This window comes from Propithecus coquereli, unplaced genomic scaffold, assembly GCF_000956105.1.
Source record: "Propithecus coquereli isolate 6110/MARCELLA unplaced genomic scaffold, Pcoq_1.0 Scaffold440, whole genome shotgun sequence".
In the NCBI taxonomy this organism is placed as follows: Eukaryota; Metazoa; Chordata; class Mammalia; order Primates; family Indriidae; genus Propithecus; species Propithecus coquereli.
In genome coordinates, this window is record NW_012150175.1 from 1721977 (window position 1) to 1747858 (window position 25882).

General features: G+C 34.8%; 1 protein-coding gene across 4 annotated transcripts in view; it reads right to left on the reverse strand.

Moving 5' to 3' along the window:
- Positions 1 to 13005: 13005 nt before the first annotated feature.
- The window catches only part of ZNF518A (zinc finger protein 518A), a 34993-nt gene continuing 22116 nt past the window's right edge, over positions 13006 to 25882 (reverse strand). For 2 of the 4 annotated variants that reach the window (XM_012654465.1, XM_012654463.1), the window contains 3 exons: positions 20612 to 20679; positions 19948 to 20070; positions 13006 to 19805 (listed from right to left, as the gene is read on the reverse strand). In XM_012654465.1, coding sequence (XP_012509919.1) covers positions 15213 to 19682 — 4470 coding nt within the window. In that variant the 5' untranslated portion in view covers positions 19683 to 19805; positions 19948 to 20070; positions 20612 to 20679 and the 3' untranslated portion in view covers positions 13006 to 15212. The remainder of the gene's footprint in view (positions 19806 to 19947; positions 20071 to 20611; positions 20680 to 25882) is intronic. The other 2 variants (XM_012654467.1, XM_012654464.1) reach the window with 2 other exon arrangements.

Here is a 25882-nt window from a genome sequence, read left to right on the forward strand (position 1 = left end):
GGGTAGTATTGTCATTTTAACATAATTAATTCTGATCAATGAGTATGGAATATCTTTTCAGTTTTTGTGTCCTCTTCAATTTCTTTCATCAATATTTTATAGATTTCCTTGTGTAGATCCTTCGCTTCTTTGGTTAAATTGATTCCAAGGTATGTTATAGTCTCTGTAGCTATTGTGAATGGGATTGCTTTCTTGATTTCTTTTTCAGCTTGCTCATTGTTGTCATACGTAATAGAAATGCTACTGATTTTTACATGTTGGTTTTTGTATCCTGCAACTTTATTGAATTCTTTCATCAGTTCTAACAGTTTTTGGTGGTGGTTTTTCTGAATATAAGATCATGTTATCTGTGAAAAAGGCTGATTTGACTTCTTCCTTTCCAACTTGAATGCCATTTATTCCTTTCTCTTGCCTAATTGCTTTGGCAAGGACTTGCAATACTACCTTGAATAAAAATAGTGAAAATAGTCATCCTTGTCTTGTTCCAGATCTTAGAGGAAAGGCTTTCAATTTTCCCCCATTCAGTATGATGTTAGCTGTGGGTTTGTCATACGTGGCCTTTATTATTTCAAAGTATGTTCCTTCTAGACCCGGTGTGCTGAGGGTTTTTATCTTAAAGGGATGTTGAATTTTATTGAATGCTTTTTTTTTCTTTGGCATATTTTGAAAAAAAATCATATGGTTTTGTTCATAGTTCTGTTAATGTGAAGCATCATGTTTATTGACTTGTGTATGTTGAACCATCCTTGCATCTGTGGGATGAATCCTACTTGAGCGTGGTGAATAATCTTTTTTTGTTGTTGAATTTGGTATACTAGTATTTTGTTGAGAATTTTTGCTTCTGTGTTCATCAGATACATTAGCCCATAGTTTTCTTTTTTCATCGTGTCCTTGTCTGATTTTAGTATCGGGATAATGCTTGCCTCATAGAATAAGTTTGGAAGTATTCCCTCCTCTTCAATTTTTTTTGAGGGGTTTGAGTAGAATTGTTATTAGTTCTTCTTTAAATGTTTAGTAGAATTCAGCAGTGAAGCCATCAGGTTCTGAGCTGCTTTTTGATAGGACTTTTTATTGAAAATTCAACTTTATTACTTGTTATTGTTTTATTAAAGTTTTCCATTACTTCATGATTCAATCTTGGTAGGTTGTATGTGTCCAGGAATTTATCCATTTCTTTTAGGCGTTCCAATTTGTTGGTGTATAGTTGTTATAGTTGTTCATAATACTCTCTAATGAGTCACTGTATTTCTGTGGTCTCAGTTCTTATGTTTCCTTTTTCACTTGTGATGTTATTTATTTAGGTCTTCTCTTTTTTTTTTTTCCTTAGTCTAGCCAACTAGACTTCTTGTCAATTTTGTTTACTTTTTCAAAAACCAACTTTTCATTTCCTTGATCTTCTGTATTATTAGTCACAATTTCATTTATTTTTGTTCTGATCTGTATTGCCTTCTACTAATTTTGAGTTTGGCTCATTCTTGCTCTCCTACTTCCTTGAATTGCATCACTAGGTTGTTGATTTGAAGTCTCTACTTTTTTGATTTAAGCATTTATTGCTATAAACCATTCTTTTTCCTAGTGTATATTATTGTCTACTGTGTCAAAAATCAGTTGACTGTATGTGGATGGTTTTATATCTGGACTTTTTTGTTTTGTTCCTTTGGTCTATGTCGCTATTTTTCTGCCAATACCATGCTGATTTAGTTGTTATAGCCTTGTAGTATAGTTTGAAGTCTGGTAATATGATGCCTCTCAATTTGTTCCTTTTGCTTAAGATTGCTTCGGCTATTCAGGCTCTTTTCTGGTTCCACATGAAGTGTAGAACTATTTTTTCTAGATCTGTGAAATATAACCTTGGTATTTTGATGGGGATTGCACTGAATCCGTAAATCACTTTGGGTAGTGTGGACATTTTAACAATTTTGATTCTGTTGATCCATGAGCATGATATGTTTTTTTCATTAGTCTGTGTCATCTGTGATTTTTTTCCTCAGAGTTTCATAATTCTTCTTGTAGAGATCTTTCACCTCCTTGGTTAAGTATATTCCTAGGTATTTTATTTTCTTTGTAGCAATTGTGAATGGTATTGAGTCTTTGATTTAACTCTCAGCTTGACTATTACTGGTGTATAGGAATGCTAATAATTCATACACATTGATTTTGTAACCTGAGACTTTGCTGAATTTATTTATCAATTCCAGGTGTCTCTTTGTTGAATCTTTGGGGTTTTCTAGATATAAGATCACACCATCAGTGAAAAGTGATAGGTGATCTCCTCTTTCCTGATTTGAATACCCTTAATTTCTTTCACTTGCCTGATTGCTCTAGCTAGGACTTTCAGCACTACATTGAATAGAAGTGGTGACAGTGGGCATTCTTGTCTTATTCTAGTTCTTAGTGGGAATGCTTTCAACTTTTCCCCATTCAGTATGATGCTGGCTGTGGGTTTGGCATATATGGCTTTTATAATTTTGAGATATGCTATGCTTAGTTTTTTGAGTTTTTATTATGAAAGGGTGCTGAATTTTGTCGAATGCTTTTTCTGCAACTATGGAAATGATCACGTGATCTTTGTTTTTGCTTCTGTTTACATGGTGAATCACATTTATTGATTTACATATGTTGAACCATCCTTGTATCCCTGGGATGAAGTACACTTAGTGATGGTGGATTATTTTATTTGATAATCTGTTGAATTTGGTTTGCTAGTATTTTATTGAGGATTTTTGCGTCTATATTCATAAGGGATATTGATCTGTAGTTTTGTTTTTTGTTGTGTCCTTTCCTGGCTTTGGTATCAAGCTAGGATACCAAACTACTGATTTTGTAGAATGTGTTGGGGAGGATTCCCTCTTTCTCTATGTTATGGAATAATTTCTGCAGAATGGGTACCACCTCTTCTTTGTAGGTCTGGTAAAATTCAGATGTGAATTCATTTGGTCTGGAGCTTTTCATTTTATTTTTTTGACATACAACAAATTTTGATATAGTTTTCTCATTTTCATTCAGTTCAAAATATTTCTAAATTTCCATTGTGATTTCTTCTTTGATTCATTGTTAATCAGAAAAGTGCTATTTAATTTCCAAATATTTGGGAATTTTCTAAATATTCTGAGATTGACTTCTAATTGAATTCTGTTAGGAATAGAACATACTCTGCATTAATTCAATCCCTTTAAATTTATTAAAAATGGTAATAATCTAGTGGATGTTCCATACTCACTTGTCAAGAAGGTACATTCTGCTATTCTTGGGTGGAGTGGTCTGTAAAAGTCATTTGGTTAAAGTTGACTGGTAGTCTTGCTCGAATCTTCTACATCATTACTGATTTTTCCCACCTGTTTTTTTCTTTTTTTGAGCCTTTTATTGGGTTGAGCTTTTAAAATCTATTTTATCTTGAATATTGACTTAGTAGTTACACTTTTTTTAAAATGGTTGCTCTAGGCTATACAATATACATCTTTGACTCAACACAAATCTTCAAATACAACAGTATACCTCCATTTCTCCTGCTTTTGTGCTACTGTTATCATACATTTTCCTTCTACATGTTGTAAACTCTATAATATGTTATTATTTTTTGGCTTTCAATGATTAATTTTCCTTAAAAGAAATTAAACAATGAGGGAAAAATCTAGTGTTCTGAATTCCTTTCCATAGATCAAATGGCCATCTGGTATAATTTTCCTTCCACCTGAAAAATTTAACTTAATTCCAGTGAAATATCAAAACTATACTACTATATGGCTCTATTCCCTCCCCATCCTATTACTGTTATACATAATATGCTTATATGTTATAAACCCAACAATAAATCATAATTATTATATTATATAATTTTATGTCTTTTAAAGGCGATAAGAAAAGGAGAGTAAGTATATATTTATAGAGCTTGTCATATCAAACTTCTTATTTACCATTCTGATTCTCTTCATTTCTTCCCGTGGATTTGGGATACCATTTGGTGTCTCTTCCTTACTGCAATATAGCTTTGTTCCCATCTACTTCCCTCATACTGTTATTGTTACATATATAACATTTCTATATTACTGACCCCAAAATACAATTTTATGCATATTGTTTTACACAATTAATTTTTAAATCAGTTAAGAGGAAAAAGAAAGACATAATTATACTCTCTTTTATACTTACCTACATAATTACCTTCATGTAATTTCTTTCTTTTTTCCTGTGGATTCAAATTACTGTTTGGTGTCATTTGCTTTCAGTCTGAGGAACTTTCTTTAGTATTTCTTGAAAGGCATGTTTGTAAGTAATGAATTTTTTTTTTGGATTCAAAATTTTAATAATAAATTGGGACAGCAGAAGCTTTACAAAGGCAATGATATATCAATAAATAATAGTTAAATTCAGTTCCTAATGAATTCTCATATCTTGTTTATCTGAAATGTCTATTTTGCCTTCAGATTTGGAAGATAGTTTTGCTTGAAATAAGATTCTTGATTAATTGTATTTTTTTCTTTCAGAACATTATATTATCCACTTCCCTTTAGCTTCCTTGTTTCTGCTGAGAAGCCACCTGTTAATTTTATTGGGTGTTCCATTGTATGTTATGATGATTTCAAGATTTTCTCTTTCTTTGTCCTTCAACATTTTGACTATGACATGTCTGCTTATGGATCTCTTTGTATTTATCCTATTTGGAGTTTTGGAGCTTCTTGTAAATACAGATTAATATTTTTCATCAAATTTGGGAAGTTTTTAGTCATTATTTCTTTGAATACTTTTGTATAGCCTCACATATATGGTGCACTTAATGGTGTCCCACATTATACATATACATGTATTTATTTACCAAGATATCATTCTCATACCATATAATTCACATACATAAAGTGTATAACTCAATGATTTCTAGTACATTCAGTTACATACCCATGACCCCAATTTTAGAACATTTTTGTCACCACAAAAGAAATACCTTGTCCATTATCAATCCTTCTGTACTTCCTCTGAACACGCTCAGCTCTAGGCAACCACTACTAACCTAATTTCATTCTGTATAGACACACCTATTTTTGACATTTCATATGAATAGACTTATATGGTCTTTTGCAACTGGCTTTTTTCACTTAACCTAAAGTTTTCAATGTTCATGCATATTGTAGCATAAATTAATACCTCATTTTTATGGTTGAATAACATTCAGTTGTATGGATATATCACATTAATTTATACATTCATCAGTTGAAAGATTTTGGGTTGTTTCCACTTTGGGGCTACCATGAATAATGCTGCTATGAACATCCTTGTACAAATTTTCATGTGAATACCTGTTTTCAATTATTTGGGGCATATACATAGGAATGGAATCTCTAGGTCATATGATAACACCATTTTTAACTTATTGAGAAAGTTCCATATTGTTTTCCAAAGTGGCTATACCATTTTACATTGCCATTAACAGTGTATGAATGTTCCAAATTCTTCCTGGCCTCACCAGCACTTGTTATTATTTGTCTTTGCTATTATAACTATCTAAGAGTGTATAACATGTTATCTCATGTGGCTTGGACTTACATTTCCCTAACAAATGATGATGTCAAGCATCTCTTCATGTGCTTTTTTGTCATTTGCATATCTTCTTTGAAGAAATGCTATTCAGATCTTTTGCCCACTTTTAAATTGGATTATATGTCTGTAACTATTAAGTTGTAAAAGTTCATTATTCTAGATAAAAATGCATTATCAGATATATGATATACAACATTTCTTCCCATTCTGTGGATTGTCTTTTCATATTGGTGACATCTATTGAAGCAAAAATTTTTAAATTTTGGTGAAGTTAAATTAATCTATATTATGATGTCTGTGAAAATAGCAGAGTAAGGACTCTGAAATTCTGCTTCAACATAAAAACAATAACAAGTCTGGCAAAACTATCAGAATCAACTTTTCTAGAAATTAATCAAAGGCTTGCAGCATCTTAGGAAGTGCTTATTTAAGAAAAATGGTTGAATCTCAAGACAGCAGCTTTGTGGTATTTTAAGTCACTTTAGCCCCATTCCCTATTCCTCACCTCAGCTGTAGCCCTGAAAATAAAAACCCCCATTCCCAGTACCAGAGAGAGCAGAGCAGACCTCATTCACCAAAAAAAGAAAGAAACAAACAAACAAAAAGAAAAGAGAGAGAAAAGAGAAAAGAAGACTGTTATCATTTGTTTAAACCTGTCTGGTTCCTCCCTGAAAAGATGGCTCAGAATATTTGTCTTCATTTTCCCTAACTTGGAGTTAGATCAGAGCTAAAGTTGCTACGTAGGGGCAATGTTTAAAACATTAATAGGCAAATGTTTTATTTGCTGCTACCTCAGGTGATACATAACATTTGGGACAAGCAACAGACTAAATAAAAAGCTTGAGAAGTAAGGCTGGGAAATGAGATATTCATTAAGGGCTTTGTAAAGTTTGAACATATTTCTTGGAATATAGGCCACATTCATGCACAGGGCTCTAAAGGCTCTAAGCTCTCACATATGGCTGACCTGGAGGCTCTGCCAAAGCAGGAAGTGAAGGCTAAGGCAGAGTTGTAAACTACTCGGCTGAATGTTGAAAGTGCACCACAAAAACACACAAGTCTCTTAGCAAACACTGGGAGATTTCTTCATTCCAAGTGTTTAAGACTATCTGTGTCTGTTTATGAGCTGGCCATTAAACTTACAGAATAGAGACTTTAGTGGCCACAAATGACAAAGTGTACAGACATTATAAATTTAGTTCAGAAACATCACTAGACATAAAAAAAAAAATTTAATTTTTTTAAAAATTCAAAAAAAACTTCTAACACCAACAAAATGAGATATGCAAAGAAAAAGGAAAGTATGAACCATACATAGAAAAAAAGCAATCAGTAGAAACTATCCCTAAGGAAGCCTAGGCATTGGGCTTTCTAAATAAAGATTTTAATTCCACTATTTTAAGTATGTTTATAGAGCTAAAGGAAGCAATGTTTAAAGAACTATGTCTTAACCAAATAGAGAATATCAGTAAGGAAATAGAAATTATAAAAAGAAACAAATTAAAATTCTAGAGTTGAAAAGTACAATAACTGAAATAAAAAATTCACTAGAGGGGCTCAGCAACAGATTTATAAGGCAAAATAAAGAATCTGTGAACTTTAAGATAGGTGAATTGACATTATGCAATTTGAGGAAGAGAAAGCAAGTCCAAAAATGAAAAGAAATGAACACAGCCTCAAAAAAATGTGTGGGACACCATCAAGAATACCAGCATATACATAATGTGAGCCTCAGAAGGAGAGGAAAAAAGAGAGAAAGCATCAGAAAGAATATTTGAAGAAATAATAACTGAAACCTTTTCACATTTGATGCAAAACACTAAACTACCATTCTATAAAGCTCTAAAACATTCAAGTAGGATAAACTCAAAGATATGCATACTTAGACACATCATAAACTGATGAAGGACATGGACAAAAAGAGAATCTTGAAAGCAACAAAAGAGAAGCAAGTCATCACATACAAGGGGTCCTCAATAGGATTAACAGATAATTTCTCATCAGAAACCATGGAGGCCAGAAGACAGGGGGCTGATATATTCCAAATGCTGAATGGGAAACAAACAAAAAACACCTGTCAACCAAAAATTCTATATCCAGCAAAACTATTTCTCTAAAAAAGAAAGAAAAATTAAGACGTTCAGAGGTAAACAAAAACTGAATTTTTTGCTAACTGTTCTATCAAAAAAATGCTAAATGGAGTCCTTCAGGCTGAAATGAAAGAACACTAGACAGTAACTCAAGTCCACATGAAGGAATAAAAAACACTAGTAAGGTAAATATAAACACCAACACAAGTAAATATAAAAGACAATATAAATATATTTTTTAATTCTTTTTTTAACCTCCTATCTGATTTAAAAGACAACTGCATAAAGCAATAAAATATAAATCGATGTTTATGAGCATACAATTTATAAGAATGTAATTTGTGACAATAACAGCATGGGGGGGATGAAGCTATGCAGAACAAACTTTTCATTATTGAAAATAAATCAAGATTAATATGAACTAGATGAAACAGATCAGCTCTACAATCTCTTCTAATAAAAATTCTATGTCTCTTTGAAAAAGTTTGTCTATTGCTTTTTTCATTTTTGTTGGTGGTGTCAGTTATCTAAGAAGTCTTTGCCTAAACAAAGGTCACAGTATTTACTTCTATATTTTCCAAGAGTTTTATAGGTTTTGCTTGCATTTAGGTCTACGACTTACTTAAAGTTTTGTGTCTATAGTGTATGGAAAACTTTTCTTCACTCTTTTTTTCCTGTTTGTTTCAGATTGCATAACATCTATCTTCAGGTTTGCTGATTCTTTCTTCTAAAAGATCAATTATGTCTATTGAGCCTCCCTAGTACTAATAAACTTTTAACTTTGGTTATTGTATTTTTCAACTCCAGAATTTTCAGTTTGGTATTTTTTTTATAATTTCTGTCTCTTTATGTTCTATTTTCATCATATTTTCCTTAATTCTTTAAATCTGGTTTCCTTTAGTTCTTTGAATATATTTATAGTGGCTGTTCAGCATTTATCCTTCACTTGGTACCTCTCAAAGGAAGTTTCTATTAACTACTTTTCCTCCTATCTATGGGTCACACTTTTCTTTTTCTTTGCATGTCTCAAATTTTATGCTTAAACTGGATATTTTAGGTAATAAAAGATCTCTGCATATTTATCCTTCCCCACCTCAGATTTGTTTTTATTTAGTTACTTGGCCAAACCAATTCATGAAGTCTATTTCCTCCACAGTGTGCAGCCTCTGGTGCTACTGTTCAACTTTTTTCCTCTGCATTTTTACCTTTATGCCTGATTTTCTAGGGGTTACTCCTGAGTCAACACCATTTAGTGGTCAGCCACTGATTGGTCAAAGGCTATGATTAAGCTCCCTGAATCAGTGAGATTTATACCTTTTACCATTGGACTGTGTGTGGCTTGAAGGCTGCTTTTACTATTTAGAGATTTTACAAGTTTGTCTTACCTTCCGCCAGGGACTTGTAGCTCCAAAGTTCCCTCTCTGGTCACTCCTCTGAGATTGCAGTCTTGAGCATGCACACATTCTTCCTGATCACAAGGGATGTCTGTAGTTTCATCTAGGCTCTTGTCTTTTCCCCTGATCCTGTCTTTAAGCTTCTGGTTGGTTATCTATTGGAATGACCTGGCAACAGTTAGACTCCACTAATCTCTAGTTGATTGCTCTATTGTTTTCAACAATACTTGTGTATAAATTGTTCCAGACTGTTCCAAATAAAGTCAGGCCCTGTAATAATTTTAGTGTCAGCTTGATTGGATTAAGGAATATCTAGAGCTACTAAAGCATTATTTCTGGGTATGTCTGCGAGGGTGTTTCCAGAAGATGTTGGCATGTGAATTGGTGGACTAAGTGGGGAAGAGCGGCCCTCAACGCAATTGAGGCACAATCCTGGATAGAACAAAAAGGAGGGGAAAAGACAAATTCTGCCACCCTCCTTCTCTCCTCCTTTCCCTCCTAAAGCTAAGACTCTCTTCTCCCGCTCCAGGCTTTTGGGCCTTTGGACTCTGACACTTGTACTAGTGGCCCCCTAAGCTCTCAGGCCTTCTACCTAAAACTGAGTTACACCATCAGCATCTCTAGTTATAAGGCTTTTAGAGTTGGACTGAGCTATGTTACCAGCACCCCTGGACCTGTAGTTTGCAGATAGCCTCTCATGGGACTTCTCAGCCTCCATATAATGACACAAGCCACTTCTCTTAATACACCACCCCACATCTATCTATATCTCTATATCTATCCCTAATACATCCCCTCACATATATCTATATGTTTATCTATTGTATTTGTCCTTTCTCTCTGGAAAATCCTAATCCAAGCCCCTTGTAATGGACAGTGTGTTGTCAAGTTTTTGAAGCCTACTCCCACATTCTCTTGAAGAGAACCTCTATGCCTTTTGTTATGGGACAGGGGAGATTGATGGGAAATCAGCTTTTCACTGAATGCCCTACCCGCATTCTCCCTGCTAAGCAGCTCTGTTGGGAGAGGAGTGCAGGCAGGGGAACAAGGCTGTAAAAATGCAACCTGCCAAATGGGTATATCTTCCACCCAGAAATACTGTGTATCTCCCAGTTAGGCTTTATGGTTTTTCTTTTGGCAGCTTCATACAACTCTTAAGATTATTATTTTGTGCCTCTTATTATAAATTGGTCTTCTTTCATTATTTCTGAGTAAGGTTATTATTTTGTGCCTTTTTTATAAATGGGTCTTCTTTGATTATTTCCCAGTTGATTACTGGTAATTGTTCAGGAAGTTGACTAATTTTCAGTGTATTCCTTTAAATTTACAAGATATTGAAAGCAAGTCATCTGCAAATAGTATTATGGTCTCTTCCCCAAATTCTACTTTCCTGTTCTTTTACATTAGCAATAACTTAATAATTGATGACATCAGGCAACATTGTTTCACTCCTTAATTGAAAGAAGCATTTCAAGTGTTGCAACATGAACATAACCTTCACTTTAAGCACTTTACTTCTTTTAATACGTTAAAAATTTCTTTACAAGGACTAAATGTTTAAGTACATTCTTGGCATCTCCTAAAATGACTTTTTTAAATGGATGTATATTATATTAATATTTTTCCTACACTACTTACTCAAAAGTTTACACTGTTGTAATAATTATATTCTCTTGGCCAGGTGCAGTGGCTTATGCCTGTAATGCCAGCACTTTGGGAATCTGAGGTAGGAGGATGGCTTGAGTCCAGGAGTCTGAGACCAGTTTGGACAACACAGTGAGACCCCTGTCTCCACAAAATATAAAGTTGCCAGGCATGGGTGTGCATGCCTGAAGTCCCAACTACATGGGAGGCTGAGGAAGATTGCTTGAGCCCTGGAATTCAAGGTTGAAGTGAGCTATAATTGTGCCACTGCATTCAGAACAAGACCATGAGACTTTGTCTCTTAAAATATATACATATATATATGCATATATATATATATTCTTTTTAAAGAAAGATTCTTAAATTTGGGGGCATCGATTAACAGAAGCCCTGTTAGAGAATTAGTCACAAAGTGACTCAAAGACTTCATGAAACACCTCTAAGACACTGATTATTTCTCAATTGTCCAGTTATTAAAGGAAGCATACATAAATCAATGAACATCAAAATCAATCATTTTGACTCTGTTATAGGGAAAAATTTTCTACCAATGCCACACCCTTAACCAGCAACAAAAGAAGGCCTGAAAAATTCCCCCAGTAAGTTTTGCTGGATGAGATCCCCAATGGAGTCAAGGTACTTTGCTGAGAACAAGGATCCTAACAAGTTATTAAGGCAAGGAACAGAGCCAATGCCCCAAAAGGGTATATCCCAAGTTAGATAAGCAGATGCCAACAGTGAAAAGGACTCTTACTATTTTTTAAAAAATCAGGGTTAGCAGTATGGATTTAATACATAATATTCTGTTGTCACCACACCTCCATTCTCCCCCATCCGAAGAACATCTATTACTTTTCTTAACAGATATTTCAAGTCATTGAAGGAATTAGTACCTAAGTCTATTCCCCATTTAACCTGGACATAAATTCTAACAGCATTTCTGCTCTATCTCATTTTTAATCTCTTCATAAATTGCATTTCTCAGCACGCGAATGACCAACTTTACCCACTTACCATTTTCATTAATCTCTTCATTTTGACACACACACACAGGCACTTAAACTGGCAACTTTGTATATATATCTTAGTTATACTTTGTAACAGTTTTATAGATATTATATATCACAAAATGTATGAAACTTGTGTTTTTAAATGAAAAACTCTAAGAGCAGACCCTCGAGGGAACTCAAGCAATGGCTGGCAAACTATGACCAGTGGGGCAAATTTGGCCCACTGCCTGTTTGTAGATTTTATTAAAACACAGCCACACCAATTCATTTACATATTGTCTTCAGCTGTTTCTGCATTGAGAGTAGTTATGACAGAAACCATATGGCCTATAGGCCTGTTATTTACCATCTGCCCCTTTATTGAAAAAATTTACTGACCCCTCAATGAAAACATAACATTTTTCATAAGAAACTATATTTCAATCTGTGTTACTGAATACTTAAGATAAACTCTTTTAAAAGTGAACTTTTTTTTTTTTTTTTTAAGTAAAAGCCAAATAGTAAGAGACCCATTTCAATGGAGAAGGGTAAATGAGGGGCAGGGAATCCTGACTCTGAGGTGTGATTGCATAAATAAAACTAATTCTTCAATTGTAATAAGACCCTCAAACTACTGAGTGTCATATTTTGGAGAGCCATTTTTAGTTCAGTTTCAACCACACAAAAAAAGAAAGGACAGAGAGTTTTGTTTTATTTTCTGCAATGGCAATAAAGAAGCAGGTTTGCTTTCTTCAGAATAACCTAACAACATCAGAAAAGGTTCCAACTAGAATATCTGGGGCATGACGCTTATTTTAAATGGCTTTTAAAACTTCAAGGCAAGAAATATGTATCTCAACATTAGATTTATTTTACTGACAGCTATTCTGAAATGTATTTTTACACTGCTGCAAATATTGGCAGGATGGTTCCTTCCTTCTCCTCTATTCACAGCAGGAGATGCTTCATAACAGACTAACTGTAAGAACAGTTGTATTGCTCTTAGGGCACTGAAGCAGCGGTCCCCAACTTTCTTGGCAACAGGGGCTGCTTCTGTGGAAGACCATTTTTTCACAGAACTGGGTGGGGCAGGGGGCTGCCGGGGGGTAAGGGGGCCCCTGGGAGTGGGGGGAGCAGAGCTCTGGCATGATGCCAGCTGTAAATACACATGAAGCTTTGCTCACTGGCCCACTGCTCACCTTCTGCTGTGCAGCCCGGTTCCTAAGTGGTTTCATAGAAGACAATTTTTCAACAAATGTGGGGCGGGGAAGCTCAGGTGGTAATCTGTTCCTAATCGGGTAAGGCCACAGGTACTGGGCCATGGCCCAGGGACTGGGGACCACAGCTGAAGAGCACAAGCCTCTCTATGGCTTACCTGGCCAGTATACCCATAGTAAAATTATGGTAAATGTTACCTTTCTCAAAATTTTATCTTTGATTTTTGGGGGAAAAATTCCCACATTTCACTTTGTATACCTCACTAGCATTAAAATAACACACACGTTAAAATCTAAATATTTCCCATTAAAATCAAGTTCCCGTTAGATTTTACCACAGTAGAGAAATTCTTGTGTAAACACAAACTTAAGATAAATTTAATTGAAGATACGTTCATTACAGAAATTAACAATGCTTACCAGTCTTTAAACACCATATACATTATTAATATATATTGTATACCTCCAATTAACTCCATTCTTAGGCTCAATTTAAGAAACACAATTGTAACAGGTTTTATACAAAAAATACTTCACTAAGAAAGTAGACAAACTGCACAAAAACAGTACAAGTATAATGTGCATAGCAAGATAGCTTGAAGCATCTATGTATGGCTTTCTTTAAAATAAAACTATTAGGGGAATGGACCCATTTGGGACCCACTGTTACAGTTGACATATGTAAACTGTTTCACATCTTTTTTTAGGCACTTGCTAACAATAGTGTTCAATCCCTGAAAAATGAATTTACCTCAAAAAAAAAAAATCTACATCTGAAATAAAAACCAAGAAAATAACATGGGTAAAGTCTTACATATTCCTTTTAAATTAAACAATCAGTTTTATTAGTGCATGCACAGAACTAAAAACTGAAAGAAAATAAATTTTTTGTCAAAAAACTTTCTGTGCAAAATTTACATAAAGGTACAAAAATATGTACAGATTTGTTATATACATACAGAAAATAAGCCCTGAAGTTTTCATCCAATCAATGAAAATGTCATTAATACTTAATAGTAACAATGTAAGAAAATCATATCGTTTGCAATTTTGTAATACAAGAACTCCATTATCCAACAATCCAACAAATTTGATCCAAACTTACAAGGTGAAAAGTTTAAATCTATGATTCTGCTGTCATGAAAACATCCACTTTGAAACTCTTTTGGGCATGTTCCTTAGGAATCTGTACTAAAGTCTTATGCACTGCCACTGGGTCCCCACTGTTAATGCTTCCCTATTTTCAAATGCCAGTAAGCAGTATACATCTCCTTTGGGTTGTCAGTTATACTGAAATTTGCAAATAAAAATGATTTGTACTAATTTGGACATGTTCAAATAATAATAGTGAACACAGAGAAAAATGTGGTTTGCTTCAAAATATTGTTTCAGTAGAAAAATTTTTGATTTTCAAGAAAAGCCATTCCCTTGGAAGTGCTTCTATGTTCCATTCTTTTTAAAGGGATGGCAACCAAGAAAAAAAACGGCTATTTGGTTTATGACAGACAATTTAAATCAGATAAACATAGTTCTGTGCAAGGGGATCACTGGAGAATATATAATTAAATTCAGAAATATGTTCAAGTTCTTCAACTGAACTTTAAATGAGATAAAGTTTAAATTCTTCTCTTGAGGTTGTCATCTACTACAATGCTTGACATAGCCACTTAGAAAGAAAAAAATCACCTTGGGAGGGAATTCCAATCTCTGACATGTGACAGAGCTTGACAGGTAAAACAATTTACTTGCCAAAAACTCTTCAAGCATTATATGAGGTGTAACAGTAGTGAGTTATATGTACTTTCAAAGGAGCGTAATACCCTCCAAAAGAACTGAATTTAGCAGATGCACAGTAACTTCTTTATCCAAGCTCTCTCAATTTATCTTCACAAATGATGAGAAACTCCTTCAGTTCCATTGTGAAAGAGCTCTCCATCTTCAGAGGAGCTATACTCATCAGATTCCTAAGGCTGGTGGAAGACGGGGGGGGGGGCGGGAGGGTGTCAGCCATTACCCTCGCCTCAGAGTCACTATAAAGAACTAAAGTGGGAAAATTGTTTTATCAAAATTTTCTTTAGCCCTAACTTCCCAAGAGCACATTTTAAAAAAATTAAATCCAGGTAATCTGTGTTGTGATTAGTTCCTTTCCAAACTTACGTGTGCAGTGACAGCACTTTCAAATAGCAAACATAAAACTTTTGCTCTTCCACAGAAATATAACCAACTTTCAAAATATTTAATTCCAAGTACTATATTGAAGTAGAAAATGTCTGCATTATGGTAATTAAACCCATTGTTTTCTTCTAAGGTAATTTTACTTTTCTTTTCCTTGGTAATTACAGTGAATTATTCTAACGTATTCCAATCCCGAGTAGCTTCCATTAAATGTCTCTGCCCATGACCAGCCCAAATATCTTGATTGTCAAATATTCTACCACAAAACCAACAGTTAAATCTAGCCTTCAAAATATTTTCAGAGGTAGTCTTCACAATCTGATAATTGTTTTTGCTTGTTTTCTTGAGTGTTAATTTTAGCACAAATCTTTCTTTCACAGAACTAACAGGTTTAAATGTTTTGTGCCTCTTGGGAAAATCATCACAAGTTGCTTTAGAAGGGTTATAGCAAACTGGATTCAGTAAAGCATTGATAGTTCTTTTTGACAATGAAACCTTAAGTATGCGTCCATTAAATTTAGCAATAGTTTTCATTACATTTACTACTTCTGGTGCATCTGCATCAGGATGATTCAAAACTACAACTGGTTGGTTTCTCCTAGGACATTTCACAAGCTGTTTGGAACTGAAAGGGAAAAGTCGCAAAGTTCTGACTGAATCTTTTGAAAGTCTAGGTCTGCTAAATCCAAATGTTTCATGGCCATCTTCAGGTTTAGCCTTTTCTTTACACTTTCTATGCAATCTGGCTTTTTTCCTTGGAGGTTCTTGGTAACTATTCCTACACTTACGTTTACAGTTTCTATTTCTAGATACAAAGGCAGTTTCAGAATCTTTACTTCTTATATGAGTTTTTATTTTTGAAAAATTTTTTTTGGAAGTCTTTTTTCTATTAAAGTTTCTCTCAATTGTACAATTTGTTTTACACCTTAAAACTCTGGCCTCTGAACAGTCACGGACACATACTTGTTCCCCAGACGATTCTGGGCACGTTGCAGTAGAAGTTACCACAATTTCATTTGCTGGCATCCAGTCATCTTGTAAGAAGGGTAAGGCATCTCTAGAAGATTCAGGCTCTTTCTGCTCTCCTCCTCTAGTCTGACTAGGTGGGACATTGTCTTTCTGCAATGAGGATGCAGAGTTGCTTACTGACAGATTATTAGCAGCAGTCACATTTAAAACGGGGTTAAAAATTTTCAGCAATATTCTTTGTGGTGTTCCTTCAGGTTTCTTTGGCTGTATATTTTGATAATAAGTACTATTTTGGACTAATTTAGGCTTAAGAAGCTCAGTTTTATTTGGCATCACACACTTTAAAAAAACAGCTTGTTTGCCATCAGGCAAGAGTGTATAAAGAGGTGGTTTTGGAAAAATCTCATTCTGCTGTCTTACTGAATCCAAGATATTCAACTTAGTGCCCTGATGCTCAGATAGCATATTAGGAGTAGGAACAGCTTTCACGGCAGAACCTGCTGACGTTTTAATAATGTAAGGGCCTTTTAATGGCACAGTGTTTTCTGAGTTACTTTTCATACTCAAACAACTGCCAATGCTGGAACAAAGTGCAGGTGTAAGACAATTATTGTTTGGCTCTACCTTTAAAAAGGGCATTTTGCAAGGCTCCTTAGTCACAGTTCCACAAGCTTGAGCACTCTCAGTTTTGACAGTGGAAACACCTTCAGGTTTCCTATTATTAAATGTTAAAATCATCCCAGGTTTCTTGTTTAAAAGAAGAGGAGCAGGTACAGCTTGTGCATTAACCAATGGAAGTGGTCTTCCTGAAACGATGTGGAACCCAGGCTTGTTAGAAACATGCATTGGTACAAACAATGCTTTTGGTGTCTGAACAAATACAGCTTTTTTTTGTTCTGGATTTAGAAGGGGGCTCTGCATATATAAAGGGCCTAGATTTTGTGTAGTGGCTCGTAGTTTGTCTTTTACAAGCTGCTGTGTTATTATGGCATCTGACTGAGTCTTAAGTAATGTGCCAAAACCTGAAATTCTAGGGGTCTTCTCTGAATCTTTCACATCTTGTGACACCGCTAGCACTTGTTTTTCTTTTCCATTATATTTTAAATTCAGATCGTATGTAGGCACATGAATACCTACACTGCCAGATGGAACCTGGAAGATGCCTTGCACTTTGAAGTCTTTTGAAGATTCAACTATTTTGCCTTCTCCCTCATGTTTTTGAAATGACTGGTGACAATTAAGTGGCAGACCTTTATTTGGACTATTACTAGAGTCTTGTTTTACATCAGAGTTTGTTTTCAATACCTCTTGAAGCAATTGTTTTACTTCGGGTGGCAAAAATTCTGATGCCTGTTGGCTATGGAGAGAGAAAACAGATGTGATTCTAGGCATCAAAGGTGAATCAACATTAGAAATGTCATCCCATTTAGATTTTTCAGTCACACTTTCTAAATTTTGATTTTCATTACTGAACAAGTTTTGTTCAACCATGTTTTGCTCTTTTCCTAAAACACACTGTTCTTCGGTTTCAACTTTTGTTTTTAAAGTTTCATCTTTATCATTTAAAAGGCTAATAGACGATAACAGGCTATCTGGTTTTGAGCTCTCCTTCCTCACTAGTGATAAAACTGATTCACTAATTGGTTGCTGAACAACTGTTTTGCTTGATGGAGATTCTCTTTGAGGGCTGTCACACATTGCTGTTCCTGAAAACCTACGACGTTTATTAGAATTATTCACTTTTGAGTAATTATGAAAAGGTAATGATCCTTGGCTGGAGGATTCAACAGGTAACTCAGAATTGACATAATTAATGCAATAGTTATGCATATCTCCACTGTTGTATGCATTTGGTTTGGTAGTATGGTTGACTTTATCTGGGCTTTTAATGGTGGTATTTAATACCTCAGGGTGACTCTGAGTGTTATGATTTCCCCATAAGTCAACGTTACCTCTTGTTTCAACTTTTGTGGTCAAATTCACTGATGTAATCAATTCTGATGCTGGCAAAGAAGAGACATTTTTTTCATATTCCAATGTCTGAAGCATATTATTCCTTTGAGATATCAAAGCCATTTCTTTTTCTGAAGTTACTTTCTCTGGAAGTACAGGAGATGAACATGAAAATGGAGTAGTTGTTTTCATGTAAACTGTGTCACTTAACTCAGTTGTTACTCCAGTTAAAAATCCAGTGGTGTCCAAAGTCTGGGGCTGCAAATTGGCAGTACTCTCCTTTGCAGCATCTGACTGTGAGCCTGGTGAATATAAGTTTTGTTTATTGGTAGGCAACAGTTTTATTACAATGTGCTGTTTTCCATCCACCACCTTAAAGCCCATAAACTTAGCGCTGTAGTTGGCAGGAATTGTTATTTTATTATTTTTCACCATTAACACTGTAGGTCCTTGTACAGTAGTCTTCAAGAAACCTGAAGTAGCATTTGATCCCTCATCAGCTCTATTACATTGCCCAGTGGGCAGAGGAGTTGGCTTCTCTGACTCTGACGCAGAGGGTTTATCACTATCCTCACAGTGTAGTCTTTCATCCTTTTCTTCACTCGAATGCTTTTGAACAGGATGGCTCCGGTCTTCAGATCGAGTCTGTGTTTTGTTCATTTTTTTAAGCCCTTGAGTGCTTTTTTCTATACTTCTGTCACTTCCATTGTTAATTTTCTTACGTTTCCAGAATATCTTCCTTGAAGCACCTATTTTATATCTTTTCAGTATTAGTTTAAGTCCTGCTGAAGTCTTTGTCATCCTTTTTTCATATTTGTCTTTCTCCAGTTTTTCTTTCGCATATAAATGTTCTTTGTGCAAAGTTATAACATGTCTTACGAGGTGTTCTCTCTTGGTGGCACCATAGCTACAATATTGACAAGTGAAGAGAAAAGTACCAGAATGAACATGAAGGTGCTTCTGAAGCTCTCCTTTGGTATAACATACATGATGGCATTTACCACACTGATAATGAATTTCATTATGTCTATGAATGTGCTGAACAAACGTGCCAACATCCTGGGTGGAGAATTTACACTTTTCACATTGAAAATTACCATTAACACAATGTGTGGATGCGAAATGTTTCGTCAAGTCCAATAAAGTATATACATTCTCATTGTTACAAATGTCACATTTTACTAAAGTGCTTCTATGGGTTCGTCTGTGTTGTTTAAATACCTGGAAGTCATTTGCTGAAAAACTGCACATTTCACAAGGATATGAAGGTAATTCACCATGGTGCCACATTTGAAAGTGTTTATGCAAATCATTTGGGCTATATCGAGTGTTGTCTCGGCATTTTAAACAGCTGAAATTGAGTATTTTTGCAGACATTTTTATACCCTCTTCTTCAGCTCTCTCAGATTTATGAAGCAACATACATTCCTCTACACAGCTTACAGTCTTTATACTGATTGATTTTCTTGCTGTCTGTGATTTACCCTTAAATAATTTTCTGTATTTGTCAACTTCACGTTTCGATAGGACTGTATTTGGAATATTTATCTTCGGCAAAACAATTTTCACATTTTTTAAATCATAATGAAAACTACTTTCTGAAATGTTTCGTTTAGGTATTGATCTGACCGGATCAATTATCTCATTTTTCACATCATATTCTTTTTTTATAGTAGTTTGGTTTTCATCACAAAATAACTGTTTCTGTTCAGATGGCATGATTTAACCAAAAGTTGCAATTTCTTTTTTCTGAAAACTCTTGAAGTTATCTGTAATTTAAACAGGAAATGATACTGTGCCGAGACATCTTCAAAATACAGGATTTTTCCCACATTAACTCACCTAAAATTAAACGAAGAATTGAAATTTTTATCACAAAAGAGCAAATTTCATATTTTTAAGTTCATTTTGGCACAAAGCATCTTAATCAAACATATAAATTAAAAATACAAAACACCTGTTAAGTATTTTAAGAACAGCTTACCAAAAGTAATGGTTTGAAGTAAAAATAACACTAATCTGGAAGTCAGGAAATGCAAGCTCTAGTTCCAGCTCTGTTATGTGACACTGGGAAAGCTTCAACTTCTCTGCACCTCAGTTTCCTCATCTAAAGAAAACCACAGCTGGATAAGTACTTTCAAGCTCTAAGATTTTTATATTAAGTTGATACTACAGGTTTTAAATAGGATTTAAAAAATCTTAACAAGAGAGTTCTAAAAATTAACGTTACAATTACACACATGTGGTTTATCCATGTACCATTAACAAACTTTCTCACTTGCTTAGCTGATCCTATAGCTGTTACCTTGTGAGAATCCCAACAGACATCTGTCCAGATTTGCTAGTTCCTCAGGGATAATCTATGTTTAAAATAAAAGCTTCCTTCATCTAACAAAAATAACAACAAAATAAAGACATTATCTGCTCTCTCAAGTTATCATTACTAACTAGTTAAAAAAGAACAAAAAGGAAGAAATTAAAAGGAATAGCACATTTCCCTGGCATAGTCCCAACGTCCATCTACTTATTGTACTACCTTTCTGATTCTCTACCATTTTGGCTCTTTAGGGTTTTTTTCCCCCTAGAACTCAGAGAGATAACAGCAAGAAAAGTCCTTGGCAGATTAGAATCCACCCATCACTATCCACCTCCATTAAATTCAAGCACTAATTATGTTACTTTAGAGAAGTCTCAATCTCTGTCTTAGTTACTTCATCTGTAAAATGGCGGGAAAAATTAGGACTTCCCCTACATTCATAGGATTGTTGTGAATATTAAAAGAGAAAACATACATAAAGGTATCTTGTAAAGTGCTATATAAATTGTAGCTACCATTATTACTGTATGTGATTAGAAAAATTATATTTTTTTACTTTCATGCTTATATAAAATTAGATAAGCTAAAGAAAGCAAAGTGTAAACAACATTAAGCTCCATCCATATGTCCATCCAAAAGTCTCAGCTTTAAATTTCAATTAATTTAAATATTGAGGAACTTCACTGTTTTAGAAATCCTTTACCAAGGAAATATAATTAAAAGTTAAATTACATATATTAAAAGGTCCTTTTAACATTTCTCAAACAATACTTTTGGCTGGATCTAAAAAAACACATTCATATACGTACTAAACTGATACATAATCAGAAGGGTACCAACTTATTGAATATTTTTACATACCATGCCTAGTATGGTAAAATGTTAAAATTTTTACTTTAAATTTTTTACTATATTACTAAACATAAAAACTTTTTCACTCACAAAAATCAACTCACAATGGATAATAGACTTAAACCTAAGGCATGAAACCGTTAAGAATTCTAGAAGAAAATGTTGAAAAAACTCTTAAAGACATTGGTCTAGAGAAAGAATTTATGAAAAAGACCCCCAAAGTAATCACAGCATCAACAAAAATAAATAAATAGGACCTGATTAAATTAAAAAGCTTCTGCACAGCCAAGGAAACAATCATTAGAGCAAATAGACAACCTACAGAATGGGAGAAAATATTTGCATGGTATATATCTGATAAAGGACTGATAAATGGAATCTATAGAACTCAAACAAATCAACAAGAAAAAAAATCAAACAACCCCATTAAAAAGTGGGCAAAAGACATGAACAGAAACTTCAAAAGAAGATATACTAATAGCCAATAAACATACAAAAAAATGCTCAACATCTCTAATCATCAGGGAAATGCAAATCAAAACCACAATGAGATATCACTTAACTCCAGGGAGAATGGCTTTTATCAAAAAGTCCCAAAACAACAAATGTTGGCATGGATGGAGAGAGATAGGAACACTCATACACTGCTGGTGGGACTGCAAACTAGTACAACCTCTATGGAAAGTAGTATGGAGATACCTCAAAGAACTAAAAGTACAACTACCATTTGATCCAGCAATCTCACTACCGGGTATGTACCCAAAGGAAAAAAAGACATTCTATAAAAAAGACACCTGCACCCAAATGTTTAAAGCAGCACAATTTGCAACTGCAAAGATGTGGAAAGAACCCAAGTGTCCATCAATATGTGAGTGCATTAATAAATGTGGTGTATGTATACCATGGAGTACCACTCAGCCATAAAATAAAATGGTGAACTAATACCTCTCATATTAACCTGGATAGAACTGGAGACCATTCTTTTAAGTGAAGTATCACACGAATGGAAAAACAAACACCACATGTACTCACCATTAAATTGGAACTAATCAATCAACACTTATGTGCACATATGGAAATAACATTCATCAGAAATCAAGCAGGTGTGAGGGAGAAGGAGGGGATGGGTAAATTCACACCTAACAGGTACAATGCACACTATCTGGGGGATAAGCATACTTGGACTCAAACAGTACAAAAGCAATTTATGTAACCAAAACATTTGTACTCCCATAATAGTCTGAAATTTAAAAAGTAAAAAAGTAAAAAAAATAAAAAATGGCTAGAAAAAAGCTCAATGATACCTAGTGGATATGCCACACCAATTGAGAATATTCAAGACAAAGTGATTTCTCAACTGTGCCAAGTATCATAACCACCTATGGAACTTTCACCATACCAGAATCTGAGGATGGGGTTCAAACGTGAAACTTTTGAAGCACAGCTAGTAATAGTTCCTCCTCTCCATTTGTCAGAATACCATATTGTGGTCATTCTGGATTATCCACACCCAAGCTTTCCTATTACTACATATAACCAAGAGAAGACTATCATGGGTTTCATTACAAAAGACAAACTGCTTGTTACAGTAATATCACATGACCAAAATTATACTTGTGCAATGCTAAAAAAATTACAGACTTTGATATTCCTAAATACCATCAATTCCACTTCAAAATATCTACACAATTTAAAATTTTTCTTATAAAAACATATTCCAAAGTCTGATAACTAGTGTAAAGGTAAGATGTTAAATAATTCAATCAACTAACACTTATTAATATCTATTATGTATGTGAGGCATTTTGATGGGAGCTGTATAGAGATTCAAAAACATGGTCCCTCCTCTACCACAGCTTACAAACTAAAGGAGGAGGTAGGACATATACATTAATACACTGCTTATTCAGAGTTGACTATCCAGCAACCTCACCCTTCCAGTACACAGCCAAGGAATAGAAATAATTACGTAGGATGCATGGCAGTCAAAACAGATGCCACAAAGTTCACCCATTAAAGTGCATGCCCTTTCCTCATAGGCATGCCCAGTACATTCTCATGCAAAGTTTACTCTTATTCCAAACAATTTAAATGAATTTGCTTTGGTTTCAGAGTCCTTAGCAAATGAAGATTAATAGACCCTTGAGCAAGGGATGCTACAGTTTGAATGTTTGTCCCCTCTGAAAGTCATGTTGAAACTTAATCCCCAATGTGACAGTATTAAGAGGTGGGAGTCTTTAAGAGGTGATTGGGTCATGAGGGCCCCACCCTCATGAACAGATGAATCCATTCATGGATTAACAGGTTAATAGACTAATGGTTAAAGGAGTAATGGGTTATTGCTAGAGTGGGTTAAGTTATCACTAGTGGCTCTGTTGTAAAAGGCAGTTTGGCATACCCTAGCCCCTCTGTCATGTACTGCCTTGGGACTTTAGAGTCACCACCAGGAAGAAGGCCCTCACCAGATGCAGCCCCTCAACCATGGACTTCCTAGCCTCCTCCAGAACTGTAAGAAATATTCTTTTCTTTATAAATTACTCAGACTCAGGTATTCTGTTGCAGCAACAGAAAGTCAACTAAGACAGGGGAGAGCAAAAATATCTTTAAAAGGAGGGGAGGGGATTCCATTTATACGAGCTATCTAGAATAGTGAAAGCCATAGAGAGAGAAAGTAGATTAGGTGTTGCCAAGGGCTAAGAGGAGGAGGGGAATGAAATGACTGCTTCATGGGTATGGGGGGTGGATCAAAATGTTTTAGAACTAGATAGAGGTGATGGGTATACAACACGGCGAATATACTAAATGCCACTAAAGTATACACTTTAAAATGACTGATTTTATATTATGTGAATTCCACCTCAATAAAAAGGGGGACACAAAACCCCAAAAGCATTGCTGGTCAAAATAATCTAGTTTAGGAACAAAATATTAATAGTCATCTGTGCATGGACAGTCTTCAAGCGCATTTCTACAATGTTACAGAACAACTGATAATCATAATGGCACCAAATCATGTCAACAAAGTTAAATCATACTGAGAATACCCTACTTAAGAAGGCATGAAATTATGTAATGTATTTAGCATATTGAGAAATTATATCAAAAATAAATGATGTGGAAAGTTCACTTAAATGGAGTTCTCATTTCTCTGATAACACCAAATGAGTATTTTTAAATTAAGATTACACAGCATAAATGTCCACATACGTAATCATAAGCCCTGATTTTGTGAGACAGTGTCAACTTTAAACATTCTCTTGACCTTCCATATAAACCACCCAAATGTTCTAAAAAGTCTCACATTTCAAGAGTCTAAACTACATTTCCCGTGTTGCTTTTCATATCAGAAGCAGCAAAAACTCCCTTGCCAGACTGTGTATCCCTATTGTTTTGGAAAATATGGCTGGCTTAGATAACTGTGAATTTAAATAAAGCAGAGGTCACTCTATGTGAGATACTACTGAAAGCTTTCTTTGACCACCTATGTGTGATAAAAACTATGAAAAAAGCCGTAAGGAATGATACTGAGGCATTCAGAGGACAATGAGTACATTAGCATGACCACAAGGAAGAGTCCACATAAGAGGGTAATGTACTTTCAAAAACATCTTTGGTCCTGTATTAATAAGTACTTAAAATGTAACACTGTAGTAAATTTTATAATTAAAAATAATGAAGAAAAAGAAGAGTGAAGAAAAAGTTATTTATACCTGGTTGGCTCTAGAATGTACTATTTTTTTATTGTGCTTTCCCAATTTTTTTCACTTATTTTTAGATTCATGTAACCACGTTCAAAAAAATATAATTTTAGAATAAAAAGGGGAAAGTCCCCTTGATATCCTCTCTTTCAACCCCTTTCTTCTCCCACAAAGTACTGTTAACATTTTTATGTGTAACATCTCTCTATACATTTACAAACATACACCTACACACACACTGGATGAGTTAGGACTCTTAGTTGCAGGTGTGCAAAAATCCAACTCAAACTGATTTAAACAAAATACAGAATTTACTACATTGGGAAAGCCGGACAGCATGCTAGCCTTAGGTGAGGCTTCATCTAGAACACAAACAATGTATTAATAGTTAGTCTCTGGTATCTCTCCTCTTGGCCTCATCGCTGGGCTCCAGGTGATGCCAAGATGACTGCTGGAAGTTCTAAGCTTACATCTTTCCAGGTGCAAGCCTAATAAAGCAGTATATCACTCCCTCAACAGTGGAACACAAGTCTTGGCCCAAATTTTCTGAAGTGTCAATCCCTGTACCCATCACCGAGGCCAGTGAGATACCCTTCTCTGAATGACCAGGCCTGATTTACAGGCCCTTCGATGGATCCAGAGGTACGTCAACACCATCAAAAAACATGAATGGAGGAGGAAGACAGAGAATGACTCCCCAAAAGAAGATCAGAGCACTATTACCAGATGGGGGAATGCACAAATAAACACAAAAGCCATACATATATACGGAGTTTTCCCTGTTTATTCTTATACAAATAAAATACTGTACACATCAACTTTTTTAACTTGACTTTTCTCACTTTCATACCATGGACCTCTTTCCACACCAGTGCAAATAGAACTAGCTCACTCATTTCAATGGCTGCAGAATATTTCATCGTATGAATGTATTATGGCTTATTTAGCCATGTAGTAACTGGTAGAACTTTAAATCTTTTCCAATTGTTTGCTATTACAAAGACTGATACGGTCAATATCCTTGCAAATAAAACTGTGCACATAAGCATTTC